This window comes from Phyllostomus hastatus, unplaced genomic scaffold (assembly GCF_019186645.2).
Source record: "Phyllostomus hastatus isolate PE091 unplaced genomic scaffold, TTU_PhHast_1.1 phas_contig_148, whole genome shotgun sequence".
Classification (NCBI taxonomy): Eukaryota; Metazoa; Chordata; class Mammalia; order Chiroptera; family Phyllostomidae; genus Phyllostomus; species Phyllostomus hastatus.
In genome coordinates, this window is record NW_025333607.1 from 7983156 (window position 1) to 8011028 (window position 27873).

At 42.5% G+C, this 27873-nt stretch overlaps 1 protein-coding gene across 1 annotated transcript in view; it reads right to left on the reverse strand.

Annotated features, from left to right (window-relative positions):
• Window positions 1-314: 314 nt before the first annotated feature.
• GREM2 (gremlin 2, DAN family BMP antagonist) overlaps window positions 315-27873 on the reverse strand; it is a 119201-nt gene continuing 91642 nt past the window's right edge. Inside the window, exon 2 of the mRNA XM_045818315.1 lies at window positions 315-3167. Coding sequence (XP_045674271.1) covers window positions 2660-3166 — 507 coding nt within the window. The 5' untranslated portion in view covers window position 3167 and the 3' untranslated portion in view covers window positions 315-2659. The remainder of the gene's footprint in view (window positions 3168-27873) is intronic.

Here is a 27873-nt window from a genome sequence, read left to right on the forward strand (position 1 = left end):
GGTTCCTTCCTCAGACAACACAGCGAGAACGGGTTAAGGATTCTGTCTCCAGCTGCTGGGAATCTGTATGACTCTTGGAAACCCCCAAGACCAGGGTTGAGAGCTATCCCCACCACCTCTGCCCTTTCCTGGGATGCCTGCTGTTGATTCTCTTTGAGACGCCAGGCCCCAAAGGCGATCCATCGTGTCCTGTAGGCTAGGGGCTCAACTCACCATGTCTGGACAAACATCCTCCTCACGCACAGTGTTCCTGCGCTGCCCACTGGGTCAAGTTCAAATTCCACTTTCATGGCACATCACACCGGGATCACGTATAATCCTAGAGTAGCTTTATTTGTTCTATAATTTAATAGTACACCTATAAAATAATTACATTATACTTATAGCTTTTCTTCATTTATAAACACACACAAAAGACAATTAAATACAATTTGAGCCATTATAAGGTAAACGTACATACAAGGACCCCGGAAGGAGCTTCCCACTGCAGCATATCATCATATTGCTTCCGTCGCTCTACCCATGGCTGGGTTCACGGAGTGAGCTCGTGTCTGTATTCTGTAAGTTCATAGCGTCGTCCCTCCCCTATCGGGGTTCCGTGTTCATAGAATGAATGACAGGGGTTGGCTTTGCAGTCGGCCGGCCACTCCTCTCCCTTGGCCTCCCTCGCAATCACGTGGCCCTCCTTCGCTCACAGCCTTGCTGCTGCGAGTTCTGCCTGAGTCTGACTTGAGGTTTCCCACTAAATGCGAATTTCCTGACTTAGGGCTGTCGACGCCCACTTCTGACGCCGAGGCCTCCTTTACAACGGCACGTTCTGCTCAGGTCTCACGGCGCCACAGGTGCGACAGGAATGAAACCCGCAGAGCGAGGGTTGTAAATGGATCCCCCCACTCGCCACAACCCGCCTGCCTCCTTGCTCCCTCAGTGGGTGTCTCTAGATCCTCCATCACTGCCCAACGTCAGGAAGCCTCCGTTCCCAGAGAGGCTTGTAGAGGGTTTCTCACACGCCCGGACATCACGCCTTCCTGAGCCCCCGGGACAGAGAGCACTTAAGATTGAGTGCTTGGGAATTATCAGGGAAAACTTTGCCGCGTGGGCTTATTCCCACCGATCAGCTCGGACTCTCCTCCACATTCATCAGATGCCATAAGCATCCATCACAGCGAACCTTTCCGTGGGGCAATTTAGCAAAGTAAGAATAATTTTGCAGGATATTAAATTATGTCAGCTTCCTTCTATCAGGAGACCACAACATGAAAACCTCAACAATTCATTATAAAAATGAAAGCTGACCTAATGGTGCCCATCTTTTTTTTTTGTTAAAGTCCACTCCTTGAAAAGGAAGCTAGTGGCTTTCTGTAGGACAAGTTCAACTAGATTTCCATTTGATGTATGGTCTCCTTTATTTCCTCCTCTCCCACAAAGCGACCCGAATCCTTATAGTTTTAAATATTTCTCTCTTTTAACAGGAAATTGCTTTTGCTTAGTGCCATGGCCGTGAAATAGTATAGCTGCTCATCCCACATATGTATATTAAATATTATAGGGGCTTTCGAGTTGCAGGTTAAAATCTTCCCAATGGATCCACTTCATCCCTGTACCCATCCATCCCAACACAGTTCCTACATTGTGCTGCGATGCCTTCCCAGCTTCAGTGAAACACTATTCAATGTGAAATCACAACTCCTCCCATCCTCGCCCTTCCTAATCTAAGAATAGGCGCCTGGCCTCGGACTGCAGCCAGGCACTACTTCTGAGTCAAACACCTTCCGGGCAGGCCGTCCTCTGCTCTGGTCGGTACTCAGGATGCCCCTGCAAAGCCAGAGTCAAAACCCGTGACACAATACAAGGATAGGTGTATAATACTTTTTAAGAGCTCTTTACAATATAGGTCAATTATAAAACCAGCATTAATATGGAAACCTTTGTGTGTAATAATATTCTAATTGCAGCGATAATAGCATGCACACCAGAGTTCGTCTTTAGTCTGTAGAAGGGGGTGGGGGGAGTGAGGAAGAGGGTGGCGGCTGGGGGTGGGGAGAGCGTGGCCTGCTGTGAGCAAGGTCCCCAGGGAAGCCCGTTTTGCCACTCAAGTGGCTCAAGTCGTCTTCTTGGTACCAGGTTAAGAGAACCTCCCGTCTGTGGGCAGCTCCTTTGCCGCCCTTCTCCAGATCCACAGCTCAGCAGCAAGAAGACAGCCCTAGAATCGCTAAGGAAAGCTCCCAGCCAGGGGGACGGGGCGGAGGGGGACCAGCAGCAGAGGTTGGCGGGGCTGCTCCGCATCCTTCGCTTTAGGGAGGCAGTGGGCAGCTGGAGTGTAGGGCAAGGCCGGGGAAGTACTCCCCGTTCCACACGGTGGAAACGCCCATGCCTCTCCGACTGCTGGGTGGTGGTTTTCCAGCATCTGACCTCGGGCCTGAAACAGCCTGGTTGGCGAGGCGCACAGGAGGCCCGGGGTCGATGGGAGAACACATCAGCAAAGCTCCACTTGCGGCCCGCGCTTATGCCAAGGACACCATCAGCCCCAAGAAACGTGCTTGCTGCTGAGAGGGTCCACCAGGCAGCGTGAGTGAGTTCTGAGGACAGGGACAAAGGCGGCTGCGGCGCGACCCAGCGGACAGGCGCGCGGTGCGGGGCTGCGTCCGGCCCGGGGCGCTCAGTGCTTGTCTGAGTCGCTCAGGTTCACGGACATGCACCGGCACTGCTTGACCTTCTGGATTTTTTTGAGTCGGAAGGGAGGGTCCAGCCCAGGACACTCGAGCTCCACGAGGACCGAGGTGACACGCTGGGGCTTGCAGAAGGCGCAGGACTGGAAGGACTCCTCCTCCTTCCTCACGTGGCGCGGGATGTAGAAGGAGTTGCACTGGCCGTAGCAGAAGCGGTTGAGGACCGTGCGGCTGCGACAGCCCTCCTCGCTCACCGTCTGCCGCAGCGGCTGCGTCTTGCACCAGTCACTCTTCAGGTACTTGCGCTCGGTGACCACCAGGGCCTCCTGGCTGGAGGCCAGCACCTCCTTGATTTGGTGCTGCCATCGCTCGGAGTTGTTGCTGCTGCCGTCCTTGTACGGCGAGGGGATGGCTCCCGCCGGCCGGTTCTTCCTGGCGTCCCCGGCTTTTACCAGTGCGGCCACCAGGAACAAGGACAGGGAAAGCTTCCAGAACATCCTGCAAAGAGAAAAGAGTTAGACGGGTTGGTTGGGACAGCTGATAGCGTGAGGCACCGTTTTCCTTTTTTTTTTTTTTTTACTTTTTAATCCTCCCCAAAGGATATGTTTATTGATTTTAGAGAGACAGAGAAACATCCATCGGTCGCCTCCCACACGCGCCCCACCAGGCATCGGACCACAGCTTATGTACTGTTATATGCTCCAGCTGGGATGGAACCCACAGCCCTTTAGTATAACTGCTCCAACCAGCCAACCCAGCCCCCCACTGGACTGGTGCACGTCGTTTTCCTTTTCAATGTTTCATGGTTTTATTAGGAGGCGCTGCAGCCAGGTGGGGTGAGGCTGGCCGCTGGGTGCCCAGGGGCAGGCGGAGGTGGGAAGTGGTTGGTAGTACACACCGACAGCAACGAAGAGATCCGAGATACTGCTCGGAAGGCAAGGATGCGGACAAACTAGTACCACACTTGGAAAACACACACTCGTTGAACACCTACGGAGAACTGCAAAGCAAAGTCTGTCCAAATTAGCTCGAGCCAGTTTGCCCAAGGACCAGCGACAGTTCGTACCCAACATGCACTGCGTTTCAGAATGTCGTTCCAAATGCACTGCAGGCCTATCTCATCAAATCCTCAGAGCAGCCTTCCGTGGAAGGGGACGTTTTTTATCCCCATTTTACTGTGAAGGAAACAGACCCGTAGAAGTTGAGGACTTTGCCCAAGGTCGTACAATCACCTAAGTAATGGCCCAGGATTTGGAGCCAGGCATCCGCTTCCAGAGCCATCCACATTAACCGCTACACACGGATGTTTGCGTTTAATGAAATGCGAAGGCAAGGTAAGCATGGTTCACAAGTGCCTAAAAATGAGTATAAAAGTTACAAAGGACATAGCTTAGGGAAATTAATATTTGCACATTGGGGCTCTGTTATAAATAATTACAAATAATAAATAGCATTCAGCATCTGCAAAAAGATAGTTGGGCAACTCAAATGAGTCATGAATTAGATTCTTGCAGTGGAAACCGCCTCCCAGCTGGGAGGGAAGAAATGCCCACGGCTGTCTGAGCACTAACTTGGGCCCAGGCAGTGCGGACCCACGCGAGTGGATGATTCTTCGTCTGTGCATTTGGGGACCAGGACACAAGTTCGGCAAATACTTGACCGTGGGAACTAGAGCAAAACTATTCCTACTGTGAACCATGTCTTGTGGGAAGCAAACCAGTCTGACCGACACATGGACTTCAAAGTTTAATGAGCAGTTTTCATAGTTATACTATTTTCATTAATACCCTGAAGGGACCACAATACCCTCAGCAGACACAATTTCTGTCTCCTTTACAAGTAGATCTCTCATGTGCATCCTTGTAATCCTGGTCGCCATCATATTTGCATTCGGTCATTCCCTCTCTGTGTATTTTACCGCTCATGGGACTCTATGAGAACACATGGGACTCTAACCTGTACATGCGGAGTGGCATGTGAATATAATGTTACATGTGAAAAGCATTATATGGTTATAAAATGTAGATTAAGTATAATAGACATAGCAGGCATAAGCATATATAATGGCTAGAATTTAATATTGAATATATTAACCTCCTTACATTATTAGAGATGTCTTAAACACATTCATGCTAATGATCATAGTTAATGTGCACTGGTGCTTGACATGCATCAGACACTGTGGCAGTTTCCTTTCAAGAATAAAAATAATTATCAGTGTTTTATGGCATAGGTATTATTATTTCCTTTATTTTATGGGTGAAGAAACCAAGGGGGTGAGAAGCTACATAACGTTCTAAGATCACACAGCCAGTAAATCTGAGTCCATGCGTCCTGGTTCCAGGTGAGTATAGTTAGTTGCTCCTTGGTTAAAAATATTTGTCTTAAAATATCTAAGCTAGATAGATAGCCTGATAGATAGATGGCAAAAAGGTATACACTTCCAGTTGTAAGATAAGTAAGTTCTGGGGATGTAATGTGCATTGTAAGAACAGCTAAGCTAAAATATTTCCCTGTGTCACTGTTAGTCCTCTAAGACACAAGAGGCTTTTGCATGTCACCAGCAGATAATTCCTTCATCTAGTATTTGTTGATATTTAATCTAGAGCAAGCACTGTGATAAGCCTCATGAATTCCAGTACCTCCCTCAGAGGCAAAGTTCTTCCAGGGTCAGATGAGCCTTTCCAGGATCCGCCCTCCCCACCCTCCTCTCCTGGGGCCTTCTCACCCACTCCGCCTCCTTGCTCCCACTGAGGGTGCTCAGCATTCTTCTGCTCCAGAGCCTTTCGTTGCCTTTCCCCCAGAAGTGTGTGCCCCGCCCCCCAGGTATGGCCACCTCCCACACAGTCTTCAAGTCTCTGTTTAGTTATCACCCAGTAGGGAGGCCTGAGTGGGTAACCTCACCACGACCCTGACATTCACTGACTCCTTCCCTGCTTTTTTACCTTTTTTTTAATTTAACGATCTTTTATGTTTTTCTTTTTGTATTGTTTGACTTCCCCCACTTCCTGGAACCTAAGACCCAACAGAGAAGACAGCCTGTTTTATTCATTGCTGTAGCCCCTGCTTTTGGAACAGCCCTTGGTACATAGTAGGAACTCGGCAAATGCGAGTTGAATGAAATATGAATGCCACGTGTTCATGGCCTTCAACAAGCTTGCGATTAAGAACAGAGAGGAAGGCATGCAAGGGCAGTGTGACAGTTCTGATGGTGACCCCGGAACCAGTAACATCTGCCTCACTTGGGGTGTTTTAGAACGTAGATTCCTGAGCTCCGCCCCGCAACATTCTGAATCAAGAACGTTGGGATGAAGTTTGATGTCTATATTTTAAAGAAATGCTTCCGGTGATTTCCATGGGTACCAGTGGCTCCAGGGGTCAGTGAGGATACAGAGAAAGAGCATCAGCTCTTCCTGGAGAGGGAGGAGGAGATGCCTAAGAAGCATCTCTTGAAGTCCAAAGAGGAGTCCTGTAGGGGAAAGCTTAGGGGTTAGGTAAATGGAGGTGACGTGGCCAAGGGAAGCCAGACAACTGAGAGCAGTAGAGGAAAAAAAAAAGAAAAAACAAGGGAAGCTTTTCTTTTTCAGAAACATTTTGTCCAACACAATTATTGAAATGTTAAGGCTGAGTTTTTAAAGGGCTGTTCTCATGCCTCCTCAGTTCCACACATGAAGTGTCACATAAAAAATGGCCACGCTTCCAGCCGGCTCATGGCAAGCATCGGGTATTGGACCTGCTCGGTTTACATGGCTTATTATATTTGCAGAATGATTTGTGATCTCAATAGCCTCTTAAAAAGAAAGTATGTTGGTTCCATTTTAGTAATTTCCGAGATTATTAACGTCCTGAGTAAACACAACCAAAAAATTTGCAAGTCCCCGCCAGGAAAGATTTACAGAGTCAGGCTGTTCTTCAACTCCCAGTTCCAGTAACGGCTTCCCATGCATCTTTGATAGGTTCAAAAATGCATGCCTTCACTCAGCGGTCCCTAGGTGTTGTCAGGGAGAGCAGAGCTGAAACATGTTCGGATCGATTTGGGGCAAAAACTCTTGGAGTCAACCGTCTTAGATGTGGTGATTAACGACACGCATTCCCTGAACGCTTTAAAACAATTTCAAAACATCTGGCAATCACCCTTAGAAGTCATGCCTTGTAAGAACCTAAGAAGAAAAGTGAACTTCCTATTTTCAGGGCCCAGAAGGAGGCTCATGGAAACTAGATGAATGGGGACAAGGGAGGCTTTCTCTCTTTCCTTCCCTACCTCCTGTTTCTTCTCTCTCTCATACACAGCGACAGTAAGGTTGCCAAGGGTCAGGCATCTCAGTGTCAGGAAAGGTACGTAGGCAAGAGGTATTTCCCCGCGGTGACAGTTAGGGCGTATCCTCTTCCAGGACGCTAAGGCTATTGAGCCCTCAGTTGTGTGGGGTTCGCCTAAGGAGAGAAGGCCCACGCCTCTTTCTTCCATTCACCCATCACCCATACACACGTCAGCGGCCCCACAGGAATCACGCTGCTCCTCAGAGAAACAGATGACAGACAATGAACCCCTCACGGACACTGTCACCACTTCCAGTAATGACAGCAGATAGACGCTTCACGTTACCCTCCTATCTTGTGCTTGGGTTGTATCAGAAGAAACTTGTCAGTAAGTCCTGTTGGTTTTATTAAATATCTTTATGGCCTAACAATGTTGTGAATTTGTGAGGGCTGCCAGGGCTGTAAAAGCTGATGGGCTAAGCAGACGGGGTTGGTCAAAGTTGGACGTGCACAGAGAGAGGTAGTGGAAGCACTTTCCTCTTAACTGAACGCCCTATGCCTTTGTGGGTACCGGAGCAAGGGCTGCACGGGCCACAGAAGCCTAGTATTTAGGCAGCTATAGAATAACCCTCCTCTTCTGTCTCTTCTGAGAAGTGTCAAGGGGTGGGGTCTCATTTCTTGGAAAGGGTGTGGCAGTGCCGAACCACCCTGGCCAAAAGATCTATGTAGGCAAGCAAAGGCCAGGGGTACAGCCAAACTGATGGACTCGCTCCAGAGGGACCTTGTTGAGTTGTAGAGGTCAGGTCAAGGCAGTACTGGGCATGCATGAGTGGTGATTGGGAGGGGTGAAGGGTGATTGGGGCTCCAAGGTGTTCTGTGATCTGAGAATTGTAGGGCATCCTTGGAAGGCTGAAGGGAAACTCCCAGGGCTAATGATTGGCAGACACACCTGGGGTAACCGGTTCCCACAACCCAAGGGAAAACAGAGTCAAAATCGAGTAAAAATCCCCAAACAAAACCCCCAACAGTGTTAGAATTCAGAGATTATATATGTATTATAATTGTACTACTAGATCCTCAACAACTAGAGGTACTTCATTCATGACGGGGATTCTTGGAGGGTGGCAGGTTAGCTCCTGGTCAACATGTGAATGTTCCTGAGCCCCTGGATCACCCTTTTAGCCTAAGATTGCTTGTCTGCTGAAGCCACTTACCTTTAGCTACGGCAAACTATTGCAAACTATGACCCACAGGCTAACACCAACCCCAGGTCTGTTTTTGTAGATAACGTATTTAGCATAGACACGCCCACTCACTTACATTTTGTCTATACAGTGACTCGTGGGGACAGAGACCATATTGCATACCAAGTGAAAAATATGTAGTACCTGGCCTTTTACAGAAAAATTTTGCCAAATCCTGGTCCCAACTATTCCTATCCAATCTAGTCATGTTTCCAATCCAATCCCTTTCACTTTGAGCTCTTTTGCTCAAAAAGGAGCTTTGAGTTTTAACCTCTCTAACAATGAAACATTTCAAACATAGAGCAAGACAGAACATACAACAGACCCTATGTACCCACCACCAAGATTAAAAAATATATTATTATTTCACATCTTCATTTTGCAATCTCCTTCTGTTTTGAAAGAAATAGCACAATGCAGGTAAGGCTAAGGGTTTCATTCTCTTCCATCATTGCCCTAACCCTGAAGGGATGACCAGCATCCTGACATTGGTAAATGTCATGCCTGTGCATGCTTGTCCACTCTTGCTGCTTACATGTTGTGTGTGAGGATGTGTGTGTGAGCATATTTGCCCTTCAGATAAACAGTCCCATATTCTTCTTCTGCAGATTTTTAATTCAGTAATAGGTGTTTGAGGTTTTATACATGTGGATGTTTTTAGAAGTCTATTCATCTCCACTGCTGAACATTAAAGCACAGATTATGCATTTACCATACTGAGGGACCGTTGATTGCTTCTACATTTTCACTATTGCCAGTGGTACTGCACTGAAGTTTTATTTATGTTTATGCCCCTCTGTTAAGAGTTTTTCTAGAGGAGACCCAAAGAAGCGGAATGCTGAGTCATAGGGTATGTACAACTTGAGCCTGGCTAAGCTTCGCCAAGTTACTTTCCAAGTGTTTATACCAGTATCCTCTCCCCTGGGTGGTATCCGAGTGCCCACTGCTGCACATGCTCGCTCACAGTTGGTGTTACCCCCCCCACACACACACACAAACACACATATATATTGCCTATGTGAAACATTTTTAATGGCATCTTCTTATTATTTTAATTTGTAGCTCTTTGGCTACAAGGGAGTTGATCACCAAGCTCAAATGCAGGAGTTGTATGCTGAGAAGAAATGCTTGTAACATATTTGAAGTTAAAAAGAGAAATTAAAATATTAGGAAAGGGAAAATAAGAAGTACTAACCATAAATCTTCTGAACTGTCATGAGAAGGGTAGGAAGCAGCCTGCAACTTCAAAGCGGAATAATCAGGGCATTCCACGTGACTCAGAAGTTTGAAATGCAAAGGGATTCGTTTACTTTTCCAAGGGGCATGCCTGAGTGGAACATTGACTATCATTTTGTTCCAGAAGTTTATTTTCATCTGGAAAAATTATATTTTTCTAAAAAGGTTTTCAACCAAAGAAGACATGATGCTATCATTGCTTACTTCGACTTCTGGATAGCAAGTGTATCATTTGGAAATTTGTAGTCAGAGTTCTTGATCTTTGGAGAGATTGTTGGGATAAACTCAGTCTGGGAAATGTAACACTGAAGCAAGATGGCAGTGAAGCATTAAGTTAAATAAGAAAATCAGGGATGCAAGATAGTGGCAGAGTAGGTAGAAGCTACACTAACCTCTTCCCAGGACCAAACTGGAATTACAACTAAATTATAGAAAAAAAAATCACCCTGAATAATCAACTGAACAGTAGCTGGAGAGAAGCCTTATCACTGAGGTGTTATGGAAGAGACCACATCACCACAGCAAGACTGTTAGGAATTGCAGAGGTGTGAGAAGGCTGGCTGGGGTCCCATGGGTGGCAGCTGAAGTTCCAGAGGGATATTCCAGTGGCTGGGGTTGGAGTAGTTCCTTAGCCTGGGGAAAAGAACCCAAGGAACACCCAGCTGTGAGAAGCAGCGAAGTTTCTGTCCAGGGAAAGATAGCTAGAGATACAGAGGGACTCTTAAAGGGCCAACACAAAATTTCATTTGCAACCACTTACTCTGGGTTCCAGTAGAGGAAGCGCAGAGCAGACTAGAGATATGTGAGGAGAGTCTGGGGTTGCTGGCTCTGGAGAGAGAGCTGAAGGGTCAGCCGCCAGGATCCCTGTGCTCAGTCATTTCCCATAGTGGAGAAGCCATCTTACTCGAGCATTGCACTCCCCTCCATGCAGCATCACCCCCAGGAGAAGCAATAACCCCACCCACAGGAATGCCTCTCACTCAGCCCTGTGCAGCTCAGGTTTGCTGCTGAGGAACACAGCTAGGGCTATGTCAATGGTAAAGCCTGTAAGAGAAGGCGGATCTCTAGGAGCTTTGAGATTTTAGTTGACCCTCCCTTGGGCCCGGTGCTGGTAAAGCCAGTGTTGGTGCACAGCATTGTCCTTTCTGCACACACCCAGGCCCAGCAGAGGAAGCCAAAAGCTGTGGAACACTGATAGCTCCGAAGAGGTTGTTCAGGGCCAGTCACTGGCAGCATCTGACATGGGCCGCACCGGAGTCTTTGCATGTCTACCTGATACATAGAAACAAACGCAAAGAGGCAGCCAAAATGAGAAGACAAAGAAATAGGCCCCAAATATAAGAACAAGAGAATTGTCCAGAAGAACTAAATGAAATGGAGGCAAGCAATGTATCAGATATAGAGTTTAGAGTAACGATTATAAGGATGCTCAACAGCATGAAAAAAGCCACTGAAACCATAAAAAAGAACCTGTCAGAAATAAAGAATGCCATATCTGAAATAAATAATACACTGGAAAGAATAAACAGTGGGTTAGATGAAGCAGAGGATCAAACCAGTGATTTGGAAGACAAGGTAGAAAAAAACACCCAAGCAGAGCAGCAGAAAGAAAAAAAGAATAAAAAAAAATGAGGAGAGTTAAAAAAAAACTTTGTGACAACATGAAGCATACCAACATCCACATGATGGGAATACCAGAAGGAGGAGAGAGTGAGCAAGGAATTAAAAACATATTTGAAGAAACAATGACCAAAATCTTCCCTAACCTGAGGAAGGAAAAAGACGCAAGTCTGGGAGACACAGCGTCCCAAACTAGAAGGACACAAAGAGACCCAAACCAAAACACATCATAATTAAAATGGCAAAGCTTAAAGACAAGAAGAAAATCTTAAAAGCAGCAGGAGAAAAGCAGTTAGTTAATTACAAGGGAGCTCTTATTAGATTGTCATCTGATTTCTCAACAGAAACATTTCAGACCACACGGGATTGCTACGAAATACTCAAAGTGATGAAAAGCAAGGACCTACAACCAAAGCTACTTTACCCAGTAAGACTGGCATTTCCAGAAGGAAATGAAGGAAAAATAAAGAGCTTTCCAGACAAGGAAAAACTAAAGGAGTTTGTTACCACCAAATGAGTATTCCAGCAAATGTTAAAGAGCTTGCTTGAAGAAGAAGAAGGGTTAGAAGAAGAAGAAGGTGAAGGAAAAGGAGAAGGAGAAGAAACAGAGGAAAATAGTTAAAAATAAAATGGCAATAAATATGTATCTATCAATAATCATGGTAAGTGTAAATGGCTTAAATGCTTCAATCAAAAGACAAAGGGTAGCTGAATGGATAAGCAAACAAGTCCCATATACATGCGGTCTCCAAGACACCTACTTCAGAACAAAAGATACACACAGACTAAAACTAAAGGGATGGAAAAAGATATTGCATGCAAATGGAAAGGGAAAAAAAAGGCTGTTGCAGCAATACTTATATCAGACAAAATAGACTTTAAAACCAAGGCTATAAAAAGAGACAAAGAGGGATACTACATAATGATCAAAGATATAACCCTAGGACATAACAAGAGGATATAACCCTAGTAAATATTTGTGCACCCAAAATAGGAGTACCAGGATATGTAAAGCAAATCCTGATGGACATTAAGGAGGAGATCAACAGAAAGAGTCTTAGTAGGGGATATTAACACCCCATTTACTTCAATGAATAGATCATCCAGACAGAAAATCAACAAGGAGACAGTGACCTTAAATGACACACCAATCAAATGGATTTAATTGATATCTACAGAGCATTTTACCCCAAAGCAGCAGAGTATACATACCTTTCAAGTGTACATGGGATGTTTTCTAGTTCAGAACACACATTAACGTTAGGACACAAAACAAGTCTCAATAAATTGAAGAAGACTGAAATCATATCAAGCATCTTTTCTGTCCCAAATGTTATGAAACAAGAAATTAGTCACAAGAAGAAAACTGAAAAAGTACCCAAAGACATGGAAACCAAATAACATGTTATTAAGCAATAATAGATCAACAATGACATCTAGGAAGAAGTCAAAAGATACTTTGAAACAAATGAAAATGAAGACACAACAACCCCAAATCTGTGGGATGCAGGTAAAGCAATCCTAAGAGGGAAATTCATAGCATTACAAGTCTACCTCAAGAAACAAGAAAAAGCTCAAATAAATAATCTAACTTTACACTTAAAGGGACTTGAAAAAGAACAACGAACAAAGCCTAAAGTGAGTTGAAGGAAGGAAATAATGAAGATTAGAGCAGAAATAAAAAAGATAGAATTTTAAGAAATGACACAAAAGATCAATGAATGCACCCATGTTGGTGTGGCTCAGTGGATTGAATGCCAGACTGGGAACGAGTCACTGGTTTGATTCCCAGTTAGGGCACATTCCTGGGTTGCAGGCCTGATCCCCAGTAGGGGGCATGTGAGAGGCAACCACATATTGATATTTCTCTCCCTCTCTTTCTCTTTCCCTTTCCCACTCTCTAAAAATAAATAAATAAAAATTCTTAAAAAAAAAAAAAGATCAATGAATGCAAGAGCCGGTTCTTTGAAAAGACAAACAAGATTAACAAAGCTTTAACCAGACTCATCACAAAAAAAGAGAGAGATGACCCAAATAAATAAAATCAGAAATGAAAAAAGAGAAATATCCTTTATTATACAAAGGATTGTAAAATATTATGAACAACTATATGCTAATAAATTGGGCAACCTGAATGAAATGGATAAATTCCTAGAAACATACTATCTTCCAAAACTAAATCAGGAAGAATAAGAAAACCTGAATAGACAGATTATACCAGTGAAACAGAAGCAGTAATAAAAAAAAATCCCAACAAACAAAAACCCTGGACCGGATGCCTTCACAGGTGAATTTCACCAAACATTCCAAAAAGAATGAACACTTCTTCTTCTCCAGCTATTCCAAAAAATTCAAGAGGAGGGAAGACTCCCAGTCTCATTTTCCAGGGCCAGTATTATCCTAATTCCAAAACCAGATAAAGATGCTTCAAAAAAAAAAAAAAAAGAAAGAAAGAAAAGAAAATTATAGGCCAATATCCCTGATGAACATAGATGCTAAAATCCTCAACAAAACATTAGCAAACTGAATCATTAAACATAAAGACTTATACACCATGATCAAGTGGGATTTATTCTGGGAATGCAAGGGTGGCCCAACATTCACAAATACATAAATGTGATACTCCACATAAACAAAATGAGGGTTAAATACCAATGATCATATCAAGAGATGTGGAAAAAGCATTTGATAAAATCCAGCACCCATTTATGATAAAAACTTTCGGTAAAGTGGCAATGAAGGGAACATACCTAAACATAATAAAGGTCGTATGCGACAAACCCACTGCCAGGATCACACTCAATGGCCAAAAACTACCAGTGTTCCCCTTGAGATCATAAACAAGACAGCGATGTCTGCTTTCACTTGTTTTATTCAACACAATACTGGAAGTCCTAGCCATAACAATCAGACAAGAAGAAGAAATAAAAGGCATCCAAGTTGGAAAGGAAGAAGTAAAACTGTCTTTATTTGTGGATGACATGATACTGTACATAAGAACCCTAAAGATTCCACCAAGAAACTACTAGAACTGATAAATGAATTCAATAATGTAGCAGGATACAAAATTAATATCCAGAAATGAGTAGCATTTTTATATGTCAATAATGAACTACCGGAAACAGAAATTTAAAAAGCCATCCCATTCTTAATTACTTCAAAAAGAATACCGTACCTTGGAATAAATCTATCCACGCATGTAAAAGACCTGTACTCAGAAAATCATAAGTCACTGAAGAGAGAAACTGAAGAACATGCCTGTAAGTGGAAGCACATACTGTGTTCATGGACAGGAAGAATTAACATCATTAAAATGTCCATACTACCCAAAGCAATCTATAGATTCAATGCAATTCCTGTCAGGATACCAATGATGTACTTCAAAGAACTAGAACAAATATTTCAAAAATTTGTATGGAACCACAAAAGGCCCCAAATAACAACAGCAATCTTGAGAAAGAAGAACAAGGTTGGAAGAATCATGCTACCTGATATCAAAATATCCTATAAGACTGTAATAATCAAAACAGCATGGCACTGGCGTAAAATCAGACACATAAATCAATGGAACAGAATAGAGAGTTCAGAAGTAAACCCACACATTTTTAGTCAATTAATATTTGACAGAGGAAACAAGCACATACAATGAGCTAAAGATAGTTTATTCAGGAAGTACTGTAGGGAAAATTGGACAGATATGTGCAGAAAAAATTAAACTAGATCACCTTCTTATGCCACACCCAAGAGTAAATTCAAAACATATTAAAGACTTAAATGTTTGAACCAAAACCATAAAAATCCTGCAAAAAAACATAGGCAGTAAAATCTTGGTCATTGCTTGTAGCAATATTTTATTAGATATATCTTCCCAGGCAAGGGAAATAAAATAAAAAATAAACAAATGACACCACATCGAACTAGAAAGGTTTTGCAAAACAACAGAAATGATCAATAAAATAAAAAGACAGCCCACTAAATGGGAGAACATATTCTTCAATACATCTGATAAAAGGTTAACATCCAAAATTTATAAAGAACTTATAAAACTCAATGCCAAAAAACAAATCCAATTACAAAATGGGCAAAGGACCTAAATAGACACTTCTCCAAAGAGGACAGACAGATGGCCAGCAGACATATGAAAAGATGCTCAATGTCACTAATCATCAGAGAAATACAAATTAAAACCACAATGAGATTTCACCTCACAAATGTCAGAATGGCTGTCATCAATAAATCAACAAACAACAAGAGCTGGTGAGGGTGTGGAGAGAGGGGAGCCCTTTTGCACTGTCGGTGGGAACACAGATTGGTGCAGCCACTGTGGAAAGCAGTGTGGAAATACCTCAAAAATTAAAAATGGGTTTGCCTTATGACCCAGCGATTCCATTTCTAGGAATTTATCTGAAGAAACCCAAAACACTAATTTGAAAGATGATAGGCACTTCTGTGTTCATTGCAGCGTTATTTACAACCACCAAGATACGGAAGCAGCCCAAGTGTCTATCAGTAGGTGAGTGAATTAAACAACTATGGGGCATTTACACAATGGAATACTACTTGACCGTAAAAAAGAAGAAAATTTTACCCTTTGCAACGAAATGGATGAACCTGGAGACCATTATGCTTAGTGAAACAAGCCAGTCAGAGACAGGCAAATACCATATGTTTTCACTCATGTGTGGAATCTAATGAACAAACTACACAAATAAGCAGGTTAAGAGACAGACTCATGGATAGAGAGCAGGCTGACAGCTCTGGGGCGTGAGGGTTTAGGGGTGAAAGGATGGAACAAAAGGAAAAAGGACTCATGGGCATGGACAGCAGTGTGGTGATTGTGGGTGGGGGTTTAAGGGAGATAAATGGTAATGGAAAAAATACAATACAAATTAAAAAAAAAAAGAAAATGGACAGAAAAGCTCCTGGAAATCTGTAGGATTGTGCAGGGGTGGTTACTTTTCTAGAGCAGGGCCACTTAGGAGGAGGAGTGAGAACATGGTTTGCGGGCCCAGGGCTGCCCATCTCATACCCTCATGTGACTCACCTCCAGGTCCCGCCAGGTGCCCCCTCGGAAAGGTCGTTAAGGGCCCTTGCCACCCTCATCCCGCATTGCTATTACAAGGAGTGTAACTCTGAGATTAAGGCATCGTCTAAGGCGTCTCAGTGAAAAGGACCATGAGTTTTATTTGAAAGAAGGAAGAAATTATGAACGATCCATTAAGGATTTTATAGCCAGGGATGTTGTCTGCAGTCGTTAGGCAGAGCCTTTTGTTTAGTTTGCAAACAAGGACCTCGGGCTGTTGCTCAAGGATGTCCCCTTCTTCATCTTTTCCTGGGTCAGCCCTGTGTGTGCGGGGACAGCTGTCCTAAAACGACAGGCTCGCGCTTTGCAGAGTGCAGGGAATAGATTTCCCCCCTATGTATACATACAAATTAGAGAGGCTTGTCTAAAATGCTTTGAGTGAAATCAAAAACATCCTGCCCAAGCGCTCCATTTTCCTGTTCATTCTCTACTTCCGGCCGCTTGGTTTTGCTTGTCCAGTAGGCGTAGGAATGGGGACAGAGCTCTAGCAAAACCTGATGAAACTGTGTACCCCCTTGTTTCTTCCTCTGAAGTCCATGACAAAACTATTATTTTTCCTTTTTCTCTTTACTCTTTCCATTTCTTTTCCTGATTTTTCTTTTCCTGGCATTCTCCAAAAGATTGGTGTTCCCCAAGGGTTTTTCCTTGGGGAAACAAGAAAACCTTGTTTTCTCATTCCTCGCATTCCGACTAAGAATGTTATTTGTGCCTATGACTTCAGCCACCAGCTCTCTCTGCCCAGGACTCCAAGGCCCGGTACTTCACTGCCTACTAAACATTTCCTGGATGTCCTGTAGGCCCTCCAAAGTCACTATGCTCCAGTCTCACCCAGTTTTCTCACCCACCCCCTGTTCTGACAGTTTCTACCCCAATGAACATCACAGCCTTTATCTTTTCACCCAAACCAGAGGGCTGAGAGTTCAGGCAAATCCTGTTCATTTACTCCCTAAGAGCCAGTATCCTCATTACCCCTTGCTAAAGAAGCATGATTTTTCCTTCTTTTTTATGGCCAAGTAGCATTCCATTGTGTAAATGTACAACACACAGATGATATATTATAGAATTGTACACCTGAAACCTATATAATTTTATTTAATCAATGCCACCCCAGTAAACACAATAAAAAAAACTAAAAAAACCATAATTTTATTCAGGTATCTGAGTCCAATTTCTTCATCATCTCTTCTACATGTCATGCAGTAAAAAGCTGATTGGTCCAAGACAATTGGTTAACTCCACTCTTGGCAAGCGACTGATTTAGGTATGGGCAAGGGTGCACCGTGACCACTAAGATACAAGGGGCAGAAGAAGACATGCCAGGAGAAAGTATCGTTCTGGCTTTTGGTTGTGGTTATGCAAGGATTTGATGACGAAGGCTATGGCCACTGCCATGAGGGTATAAATGAGAGATGAAAGTAAAATCTTTGCCGTATAGAGCACAATATGAAAAGCAACTGAAGGCTTGATTGCGTTCTCAAGACATAACCATTGCATGAACCATATATTAAAGAAATACATTCACAGAAATAAAATTTAATGAAAATGCGTTTTTAATAGAAACAAATGTCTTCATTTTTTTTTAAATTCAGACTTACTAATGTGAAAAATCACATGGGGATCATCATAAAAATTATTTTTGGTCGTATATCAGCTGCTAGTTTAATTAGATCCTCTTTCAACTTAGATTTAAAGCAAATTCTGAAAAGCAATCCAATTTGAAAAGGGATTCGTTGATGAGTCATTTGCTTTTCAGTGAGAACAGCAATATTTAGGATTGTCTTTTTTTGGTGCCCTACAGCCTTTGTTACACCTCAGACAGTGCACCCCAGGGAGGGGAGACTGGGTGGGGCATCTTTTTCTCTTGTCCAGAGGAAGAAGGGAAACTGAAAGTGTCAGGAATGGAGAGACTTCCTAGTCCACGGTAGACACCTTCCCAGGCAGATTTTTTTTAAAGATTTTATTTATTTATTTTTAGAGAGGGAAGGGAGGGAGAAAGGGAGAGAGAGAGAGAAATCAATGTGCGGTTGCTGGGGGTCATGGCCTGCAGCCCAGGCATGTGTCCTGACTGGGAATCGAACCTGCGACACTTTGGTTCGCAGCCTGTGCTCAATCCACTGAGCTATGCCAGCCAGGGCTCCCAGGCAGATTTTTTTAGAAGAAAAGGAACAAATGGAGGCTGAGGATTTGAACATTGATTCCTCTAAAACTACCCTTGAAGATTTAATCCTTGGAAAGTTTTCTGTAAATAACAGGACTGCACCTATGCCAGTTTGAAGGCCATTTACCAAGAAGATTTGCTAGAGTACTTGAGGTGAGAAATGACAAAGAACATATTTCTTTACATATATACACATATATTACATATATACATATATATTACATACACACATATATTATATACCTATATACATGTGTATCTTTTATTTATACAGTAGAAAATTTCTGCTGAATCTTATCTCTTTCTGGCAACAAGTAGTATTCGTTTATGGAAACATAAACAAAAACCAAACTCTCTATGGGACATCTCTTCAAGAGAAGTCAATAATTGAAATTTACCTTTTTGTACTTAATAATTATTTTCTAAACTTGTGACATATTTATCGTATTTTGATCAAATACTATTTTCACTCTAATAGGCAGTCAATCCATAGGAGAAATTTAAATACTTAAAGGTTTATAGTGACAGAATTAAAAATAAAATTTATATACATACTTTTTGTCACAGCAAAGGGTCATAAATAAAGACTTTCAAGTGTGAATCCTATTATGTTAGGAAAAATTCTGTGGGAAGGATTATAGTGAAGTATGAATTGAAAGTAAAATAATCTGGTTTTTATTTAAAGAATTATTTCTACATGTATTGTTTAAAATGTGTAACAGTGACCATAAAATTTTAGGTATTGATATTATGGAATTTAGATTCCTCTGGCAACATTAAAGAGCATTGAAACCATTGTATTTCAAAATATCAGCATTGCGACATTCTTTGAATGGCATCTATGACCAACTTTAGATGTCAATTAAAAAGTTTTTGAGCAGTTATATAGATTTAGAACAAAAATGTTTAGAGAGTAGCACAGTAAAATATTGAAGTATGCTGTTATATTATTTCTAAGCACAACCACTTTGTATGTGATACTGGGCAAGGAGAATAATTCATCCTTGAATTCTTTTATTCATGAAAATTCTATGACCACAAGTAAATGTTATGAAATAATAACTTGGGTGTTCTTCTTTTCCTACTTACACACTCATGTCTCTCGAATTCTGCAGACTTTCTCTCCTGACAGTTTTTCAAAACACTGTTGGCTAATGGCTCCATAGAAATCTGGAAAGTTCCATATTAAGTAATTTAATTGGAACAAGGAGTCTGGTTCAGTGAATGTTAAATGTTATGTACTCTGGCTTTCTCAGGTTAGGTACTATTGACAATTGATGCTGAATTCAGACAAATTAGAGGGAAAATGGAAGACTCTTGACCAAAAAATCGAACATGACCAGAGTCAACCAGAAGACTTAGAACACGCCAACAGATGTAGAGTCACTTCAACGGAAGTGAAGATACTGTGCAATGAATCATATTCATGATGCTCTTATATTTTGCTGGTAAACCATCATTCAGCAGGCCTTCTCAATGAGTGAGGGTAAACCATCATTCAGCAGGCCTTCTCAATGAGTGAGGATTCACTCTGAGGAAGATAAATGGAGTAACTGCAGAGGGTACAAATTACTTTCTGAGCCACAACATCAGTAACCAAGCAACATCCCCCTGGGGAGCTCAACATGCGGCAAGTGGCAAGTGGATGCCTGGGTTTGAACTTCCCTATCCTTTTTTTCCTGAGATGTCCCTTGGGTTTCAAATAGTTCATCTGCCAAAATACTAACTGACCAGTCCTCTACAACAGGAAACTCTGAGTGGAGACCGAGTCTGTTCTGATCATCACCATGTCCCCGTGACTTTACTTAGATCCCTGCACGTAGTAGGTGACTAATACATATTTATTGAATAAATTCATGAATCTCTAATATTTTAAAAAGCATTGCAGATGTCGTAGTTGCTGGGATTTCAATAGCTAGAATACAACTGGTATTTGAGAAGGGAAAAGCCTAGGAGGTTAAAAATCATTCCTTTGCCTTTTATTTGGGAAACAGAGCAAATTTAAGTGTGCCATTCATGCAGCAAATATTTACTGAGAGCACATGTGCTCATGATATGTTTGGTGTCCATTCTGCTTTTTATAACTCTCTGTTTAGATCTTTCCTCGGATCAGCCTAATTATCAATAATGTAAATAAAAAGGACTTCCCCTGAACTTTTGAAGTATCTGTAGGGAATGTTTCTTGTTAACATCAAACAGAACTGGTTATACCTTAAGTCAAGCTTATCAAATATTTTCTGATATATTATTTCCAAACACAAGCACGGCACGTTTTTTTTTTTCTTCCATAGAGCAAGTTCTCTGCACAATATCTATTATTTGTATTCAAAACCAATTCCATACAGGACTCTTGCTCGTTAAGAAGTTACCCTCGAACTTCAGCAGAAATGAGGCACACCTGGAAGTGGGGTGAAACCGAAGATCCCAGGGCTGCGTGCTTCGGGAATTCTGATTTTGAGATCTGGGCAAAAAACCTGGGAGATGGCATTTTTTAATAAGCACTTCACATTCTCCAAAGCACAGCCTAAATTATTTGTGTAAAATAGAATAATCTGGGCTCTGGTCCACTGCCAAGGGCCAGCTCCGTTAATTACATCCTCATGAATAAGGGCCGGAGGAGACTCGACTCTTCTCTCTTGGAGCAATTTCCCCGTGTTTAGAAGAGAGGCTTCCTTGAACTGTTTGTGACAGTACGATGCGCGGAAGCTGATTGGCAAGGACTTGCAGTGCGTGTTTCCAGTTAGGATGCCTTTCTTCTCAGGCCCGCGTGCTGCGGCTCCTGCAGCTCAGAGGAGAGCAGTGTTGGGGTGGGGGGGAGCCCTACTTAGAGTCCAGGGGGACAGCGCTTGAACCCGGGGCGCTGGCGTAGACGCTCAGAAGCGAGATCCCAACCCCCTCTCTCCTTCCTCTTCACAGAGGGGTCGGGTCTCTTTCGGGAAACACACGTTCAGTGGCAGCTTACAAAGTTGAAGTCGATCCACAGAGGGTATCCGTTAGGATGAAAGGAGCCAGAAAAGGAATTCTGTATGTTTAATAAGAAGAAAAATCACAGGTGCTGGGCAAAGGCACTCAGTAGGAGTGGCGTGGTGTTCAGGGTTGCCGTGGAAGTCACAGGTAAGCCCCTGCTGGGCTACTCTGGAGCAGGCGGGAGCCGGGGAGCAGGTAGGCCAGGGCGAGGTACTATTCCTCACTACGTATTTAATACGAAGTGAATGGTATCTAGAATAAATACATCCCCAGAGCCAGGGCCAGACTGGAGGTTGCCAGAGGCTGGGCACCGCGCCGAGGGAGAAGCGGGGAACTACTCTTTCCCGAGTCCAGGACTTCCTGTTGGGGTAACAAAAATGTTTCGGAACTACATTGAGCTGGTGGTTGCACACTCTGTGAAATATGCCCATAAAAAATGGATAGTTTTATGTTAGGTGAATTTTGTGTCCATTAAAAAAAAAGCTGGCAGAGAGATTAATATAAAACTATTATGAACAAATTCAGTTTATGGTTAAGATCTACATATCAAGAAAAATCAAATATTTGTTCTGAAAAACAAAAAAAAAGTGTGTGGATTGACTCATAACACATTAAGTCCTTTTCAGAGGAGAAAATACATGAATGAAGGTTTTCTGATTATGCTTCAAGGATGTGGTTAAGATGACATCTGTCTTCGGTGGCAGGTGGCACTGTGTCCAAGTGAACTCGCTTTTCTTTTAAACATTTAACCTTTTTATCATTCAAATGATCATTTAATGATCCCTGGCTGGTGTAGCTCAGTGGACTGAGCGCGGGCTGCGAACCAAAGTGTCACAGGTTCGATTCCCAGCCAGGGTACATGCCTGGGTTGCAGGCCATGACCCCCAGCAACCGCACATTGATGTTTCTCTCTCTCTCTACCTCCCTCCCTTCCCTCTCTAAAAATAAAAAATAAAAAAAATTTCTGTTCGCTATTTGTCAAAAACTTGGAGATTCAGAAGGCATTAAAGAGAAACAGAAATGATTTTCAGTGACTATATAATCTTCTAACACCTATGTGTGTTCGCTGGATGTAAATATTCTTCCATCTAGGTTGTGACTAATTGTCAACTTTATAAGTAATACTGATATGAACATGTGTACGTTCATTGTGAAGTATAATATTAAAACAGAGCTCCAGAAATAACATTACTTTGTCACTAAGAGACCTTTGGGTCTGAGTATTTGTTTCAGAAATCAGGCGTCCTTGCTCCAAGGGAAGAGGGATGAGGTTCCTGCGGCAGCTGTGATGAGAATGAGCGAGACCGACCGCGCGGAGCTCCCGACCAGGGACTAGGCCTGGGAGCCCGCAGCGGAGACGAGGGTGGAGCAAAAGCAGCAGGAGGAAACTGATCAGCTTCACATCTTCTCAGTTCACTATGCGAAACTCTTCATTGTCATTTGTGTTTGCGCTGGTGAATGATTTTTAAATACAATGGACTTTTTGGAAGACGCAGTTACTGGTTCGATGCTTGGAAATAACGAGGGGCAAACACTAGTGAGGGAAGGTTCTTCTCTACACAAACACAGGAGACCAATTTTAGTGATGAATGAAGGAAATTTGTGACTACGGCATCAGTATGAAACATTTGTGTGTGCTTAATAGATACTCAGAAGTAAAGAGAAATTTTAATATCAAACAGAACAATAAACATATATTTATATAAAGTATAAAAGTGATTTTTCCAAATAACTTAGTATCAGGCTGGTGGAATAATTCTGGGGGTTATGATTGAAATTTTCTCCGATTTTTCTACTATTAAGGCCATTTCCCTCTATTCACAATCGATTGCTGATTAATTTTGATTGGAGATTCTTAAAATAGGGTTCCCTGACCAGCAGCATCAGTATCACTGGGGACTTTACTAGAAATGCAAATGTTCACACCCCTCTCCCACCCACAGATCTACCGAGTCAGAAACTCTTCACACTCTAAACGAGTCTGGTGTTTTGGTACCTGAGCTTTCTGTTAACATAATGTATAGGCAGAAAGTTTTAATGGCAAGAATTTTTAATAACTGAATGCAATTACTTTGCACCTTGCTAATTGCAATACAGCTCTCACTTCTCTGACACACTGATTTAAAGAGCAGTACCACATCTGAGCTCCTACACATTTTAAGCACTGGGTACAAAGAGATATCTTAAGAATCATCCCATGTGAAATTTTCACATAAAATACTCAGATTCATAGTTCATTTTATTGATATCACTTGTTATAAAATTTTTTCTATTTTTTTGTTTTAAGATATTATTTATTTTTTAGACAGAGGGGAAGAGAGGGAGAAAGGGAGAGAAAGAAGCACCAATCAGTTGCCTTTCACATGCTCCCAACCAGGGACCTGTCCCAAAACTCAGGCATGTGCCCTGGCCAGCAATTGAACCTGTGATCTTTGAGTTCACAAGCTGGCACTCAGTCCACTGAGCCACACCAGCCAGGGTGAATTTTTAAGTTATTATTTAAAAAGCTGCCCTGGCTGGCATAGCTCAGTGGATTGAGCACGGACTGTGAACCAAAGTGTCGCAGGTTCGATTCCCAGCCAGGGTACATGCCTGGGTTGCAGGCCATGACCCCCAGCAACCGCACATGGATGTTTCTCTCTCTCTCTATCTCCCTCCCTTCCCTCTCTAAAAATAAATAAATAAAATCTTAAAAAAAAAAGCTAAGGCCCTGATAGAATATTAATAAGATAGCATTAATATTAATAAGATATTAGTAACAATCTAATAGGCTTTATAACCCCAATTACTGTCCCTGAGATCTCCATTAAAGGGACGCCCTGCAGCATTTTCACCTGGACACACATTCGTTCCTTCTCAGCACTGACCCCCGAGAGCCTCCCCCATGTCAGGCACCGCTGCGGACACCGGGATCCACAGACCCATGAGACATGGTCCTGCTTTCCCAGGAAGTTACATTCCAGTGAGGGCACACAGATAATAAACTAATACGTGATTTAAAACTAAGATATTTTCAGATAGTAAGAACGTGTATGAAGGAGATAACAGGACGATGGAGGAGAGAGGGCTCTGGACTTGGGGGTCATTAGGTTGAGTGGTTCAGCTGGGCCTCTCTGTGGAGGATGTACAACCTGAGACGTGAATTACAAGGAGTGATACTCTGATTCCCGGGAAGAGGGAATAGGTAGGGTGCGAATGAACTGGGATGAAGACAGGTTGTCATGTTCTTAAAGGATAAAGTACCGTGTGGCTAGAGCTGAGTGAGCTCGAAGGACAGAATCAAGGAAAGGGCACGAAGTAGAGAGGGGCCAGATCATTATGACCTTACGAACTGTGATGCAGTATTTGGGCTTGACTGTATGTTCGTGAGAAACCAGCACATGGTTTAAAGTAGCTAAATGATATGATAGGATACTACGTCTTAAAAACTTAGAATTCTTACTGCTCTCTGCAGAAGGAGGCAATGTGGGGGAGAACGAGTGTGGAAGATTATATAGGACGTGATCGGAATAATCTAGATGACAAATGTAGCTATTTGGGCTAGTGTGGTCGTGGTGGAGAAGAAGGGAAGGAAATGACTTTAAGACGTGTTTTGAGGATTCAAACAGCATGGCATTTATCCCATTCAATGTGAGGGGGAAGCAACGTTTTTGAAATGAGAATTTCTAGACTAAGGCAAGAGCATTTGGGGGGCAGAACTCAAAGATTTGATTGTGGCATGTGAGAAGTCTGTTAGGTATCCAAGTGGAAAAGGTCAGTTGCTACTGTGAGCATACAGGTGAGAGGTGACAGGGAAATGCGCACACTGCGTGAAAGGCGGTGTTTAAGGCCAGGGGCATAAATGAGCGTATTTAGACAGACGCTAGAGAAGAGCAAGAACTAGGAAAACAGCTCTGGGGCCCTCCAGCCTTACAGAGTCACGCAGAGAAGGCGGAGCCAGCAGAGAAGATTGACAGCCAGAGGTGAATAAGGCAAGTAAGGAGGGACTGTTGTCACATAAATCAAGAGATGCGGTGTTGCAAGGATGGAGTCATCAACTCCTTGGAATGCTATTGAGACCAACCAGGTGATGGGGGAGAACAGGGGGTGCATAGATTTGGTAACATGGAAGCCACTGTCAGCTTAATAAGAGCCATTTCAATGGAGACATTTATAAAGGGAGCCCCATTCAGCAGCGACAAGGAGACAGTGAGAGGTGAGGAAGGAGAAACATTCTTGGAGACTGCTGTGCATGAATGCATAGGAAGCAGTTGGGAGCTGGAATAGGGCAGGGTGCAGACTGTGAATTTATAGGGGTTGTGGATAGTTTCCGTGGAAGCGATGTGCAGTTGTGCCATTCAGCCTGTTCTTCAGTGAAAAGGCAAAAATAAACGATCCCAGCAAATCCTCTAAAACGGGTGGCCAACCCATGGTCCACAGGCCGAGTGTGGTGTAGCCTGCCTATGAATGTGGCCCCACACAACATCGTAAATTTACTTAAGACCTTTTTTTTTGGCTTGTCAGTTTTCGTTAGTGTTTGTATATTTAATGTGTGGCCCAAGACAACTCTTCCTCTTCCAGTGTGGCCCAGAGATGCCAAACGGTTGGACAAGTCCCCCACGCATATCCCACTCTGATGAGTCCAATCAACTGAATTTTATCTTTTCCTCCACTCACTTCTGATTTATTAAATGTTTTTTTTTTGTTAAAGGGGTCTACTAGTCCCATTTCTTTCTCCTCATTTTCCTTCTCCGTAACTTAAAATATTAATCTCTGTTACTTCCCCCCTTTAATGAGGTCAGAATACATTAGAATTAGAAAATATCTCAGAAGTGCTTTAAGTTTCTTGGAGGTACTCTATATCAGCAAGGCTTTTATTATTTTTCCTCATTTACTCATTTCCTTTCTCTCTCTGGGAGGGCACTTCTGAGATTATATGAGGTTGGAATTTATGAGTTAAACAACAGAAATACTTAACAACACTAGTACTAGCACTTAAAGCAAAAGGGATAGGGGTCATTGCAAAATATTGTAAATGTTGGGACTAACAATTTTGTTTTGTGGGTTTTCTTCCTGAGGCTGTGTCCCAGAGAGGGCAATAAAGGGTAAAACTCATTAGTGCATCATTATCTTTTGTCTGAAGGAAACAATGTGTGGTTTCTAGGCAGCCCACTTGGTGTTTGCATTGGTCCTGGATGGATTTCAAACCAACTATATTGTTTGAACAATTCCCCCTAAACATGAAAAGAACCACACCACTAAACCGCAGAGTTGATGCTAAATTACTAGGTGATGACTCTTCTGGCTCCTAAAGGTTTCTAGATCTCAGTCACCGAAATCATGGATCTTTCTTCTAATAAGAAAGATCTAAGCCTTTCTGGTAGACCTCCCATGCAGCCTCCCCCTTTCCTGCCCCCAGTGTGCTCCGTGGACTTCTGAGAAGTTTGGTTTGGAATCAAGGTCACGGAGTTCTCTCCAACCCTGGATCTTAATAGCAGTCCTTTAGAAACTGCAAAGTATTCCCAGGTCAGATCTGCAATTATCAGCAACTGCAGGATCAATGAATAAGTTTGATCATGAAAATCCAGTCTGTTGCCTTTTTATCAAAACAAGGCATGAAATGGACACTGGTGATTTTATTATTATTCTGTTATTCCCTAAACTTACCTTCCTTGGGGATTTTGTTACTTTTTTTTTAATGGGTAATATCAGAACAGCATCTATAAGGAGAACTTAAAATACATTTTAAGGTTACCTGGGGAAAAATATCTTTCATAGGGTTTTCCATTAAGTGTGGTGCCATATACTACATCCCCACTATGTAACTCCCTCCCTTTCAAAAACCCAACTCTTATGTAGCATTAGTCAATGACAGTTCAAAGATGCCAAGTTAGTAAAAGTAGCATCTTAGGAAATAGCAGGTCTTGTCATTGAAGTTACTTCTATTCACGTTGACAGTAAGAACAGAATTTCATAATTCCTGCAAATCATGGTTATTAAATTCCTTTCATGGAATCCAAAGAGTTGATTTTCATATATATAAAGATGTCAGATTTTCTCAATTAATCCAGGCTGTAATTGACTAGCTTGTGCTTTGCAAAAAAATTTATGTTCTTGGAAGAGCAAGGGAACAGAGAGATGCTGGTACAGAAATGAAAACTAAAATTTTGAAATGCTATTATCTATGAAATCCACGATCAGTGGAGAGATGGGGCTAATTAAGTCATGTGTAAGAGGCAAAATCAATAATTTTCTTGCTAAATGTTCTTGCTTTTTGGGGCAAAAATCCTGAACAGAAAATATACCCTTAGTTTATATTATGTGGAGAGAAATGTGTTCTCTCCTTTTTTCACTTTTTTAACTACTAATTCTTCTGATGTCTGAAGGGCAGAGTTCACAATGGAAGAGTAAGAATTTCTGGATTTGCCATCTAGATGAACTCATTAGAAAAGATAACTCCATTTGAAAATGATGGCTTTTTAAAAGATTTTATTTTATTTAGTTTTAGAAAGATGGAAGGGAGGGAGAGAGAGAGCGAGAGAAACACTGATGTGTGAGAGAAACTTCAAATGGGTTGCCTCTCGTACATCCCCTAACTGGGGACCTGGCCCTCAACCCAGGCATGTGCCCTGACTGGGAATCGAACCAGCAACTTTTCAG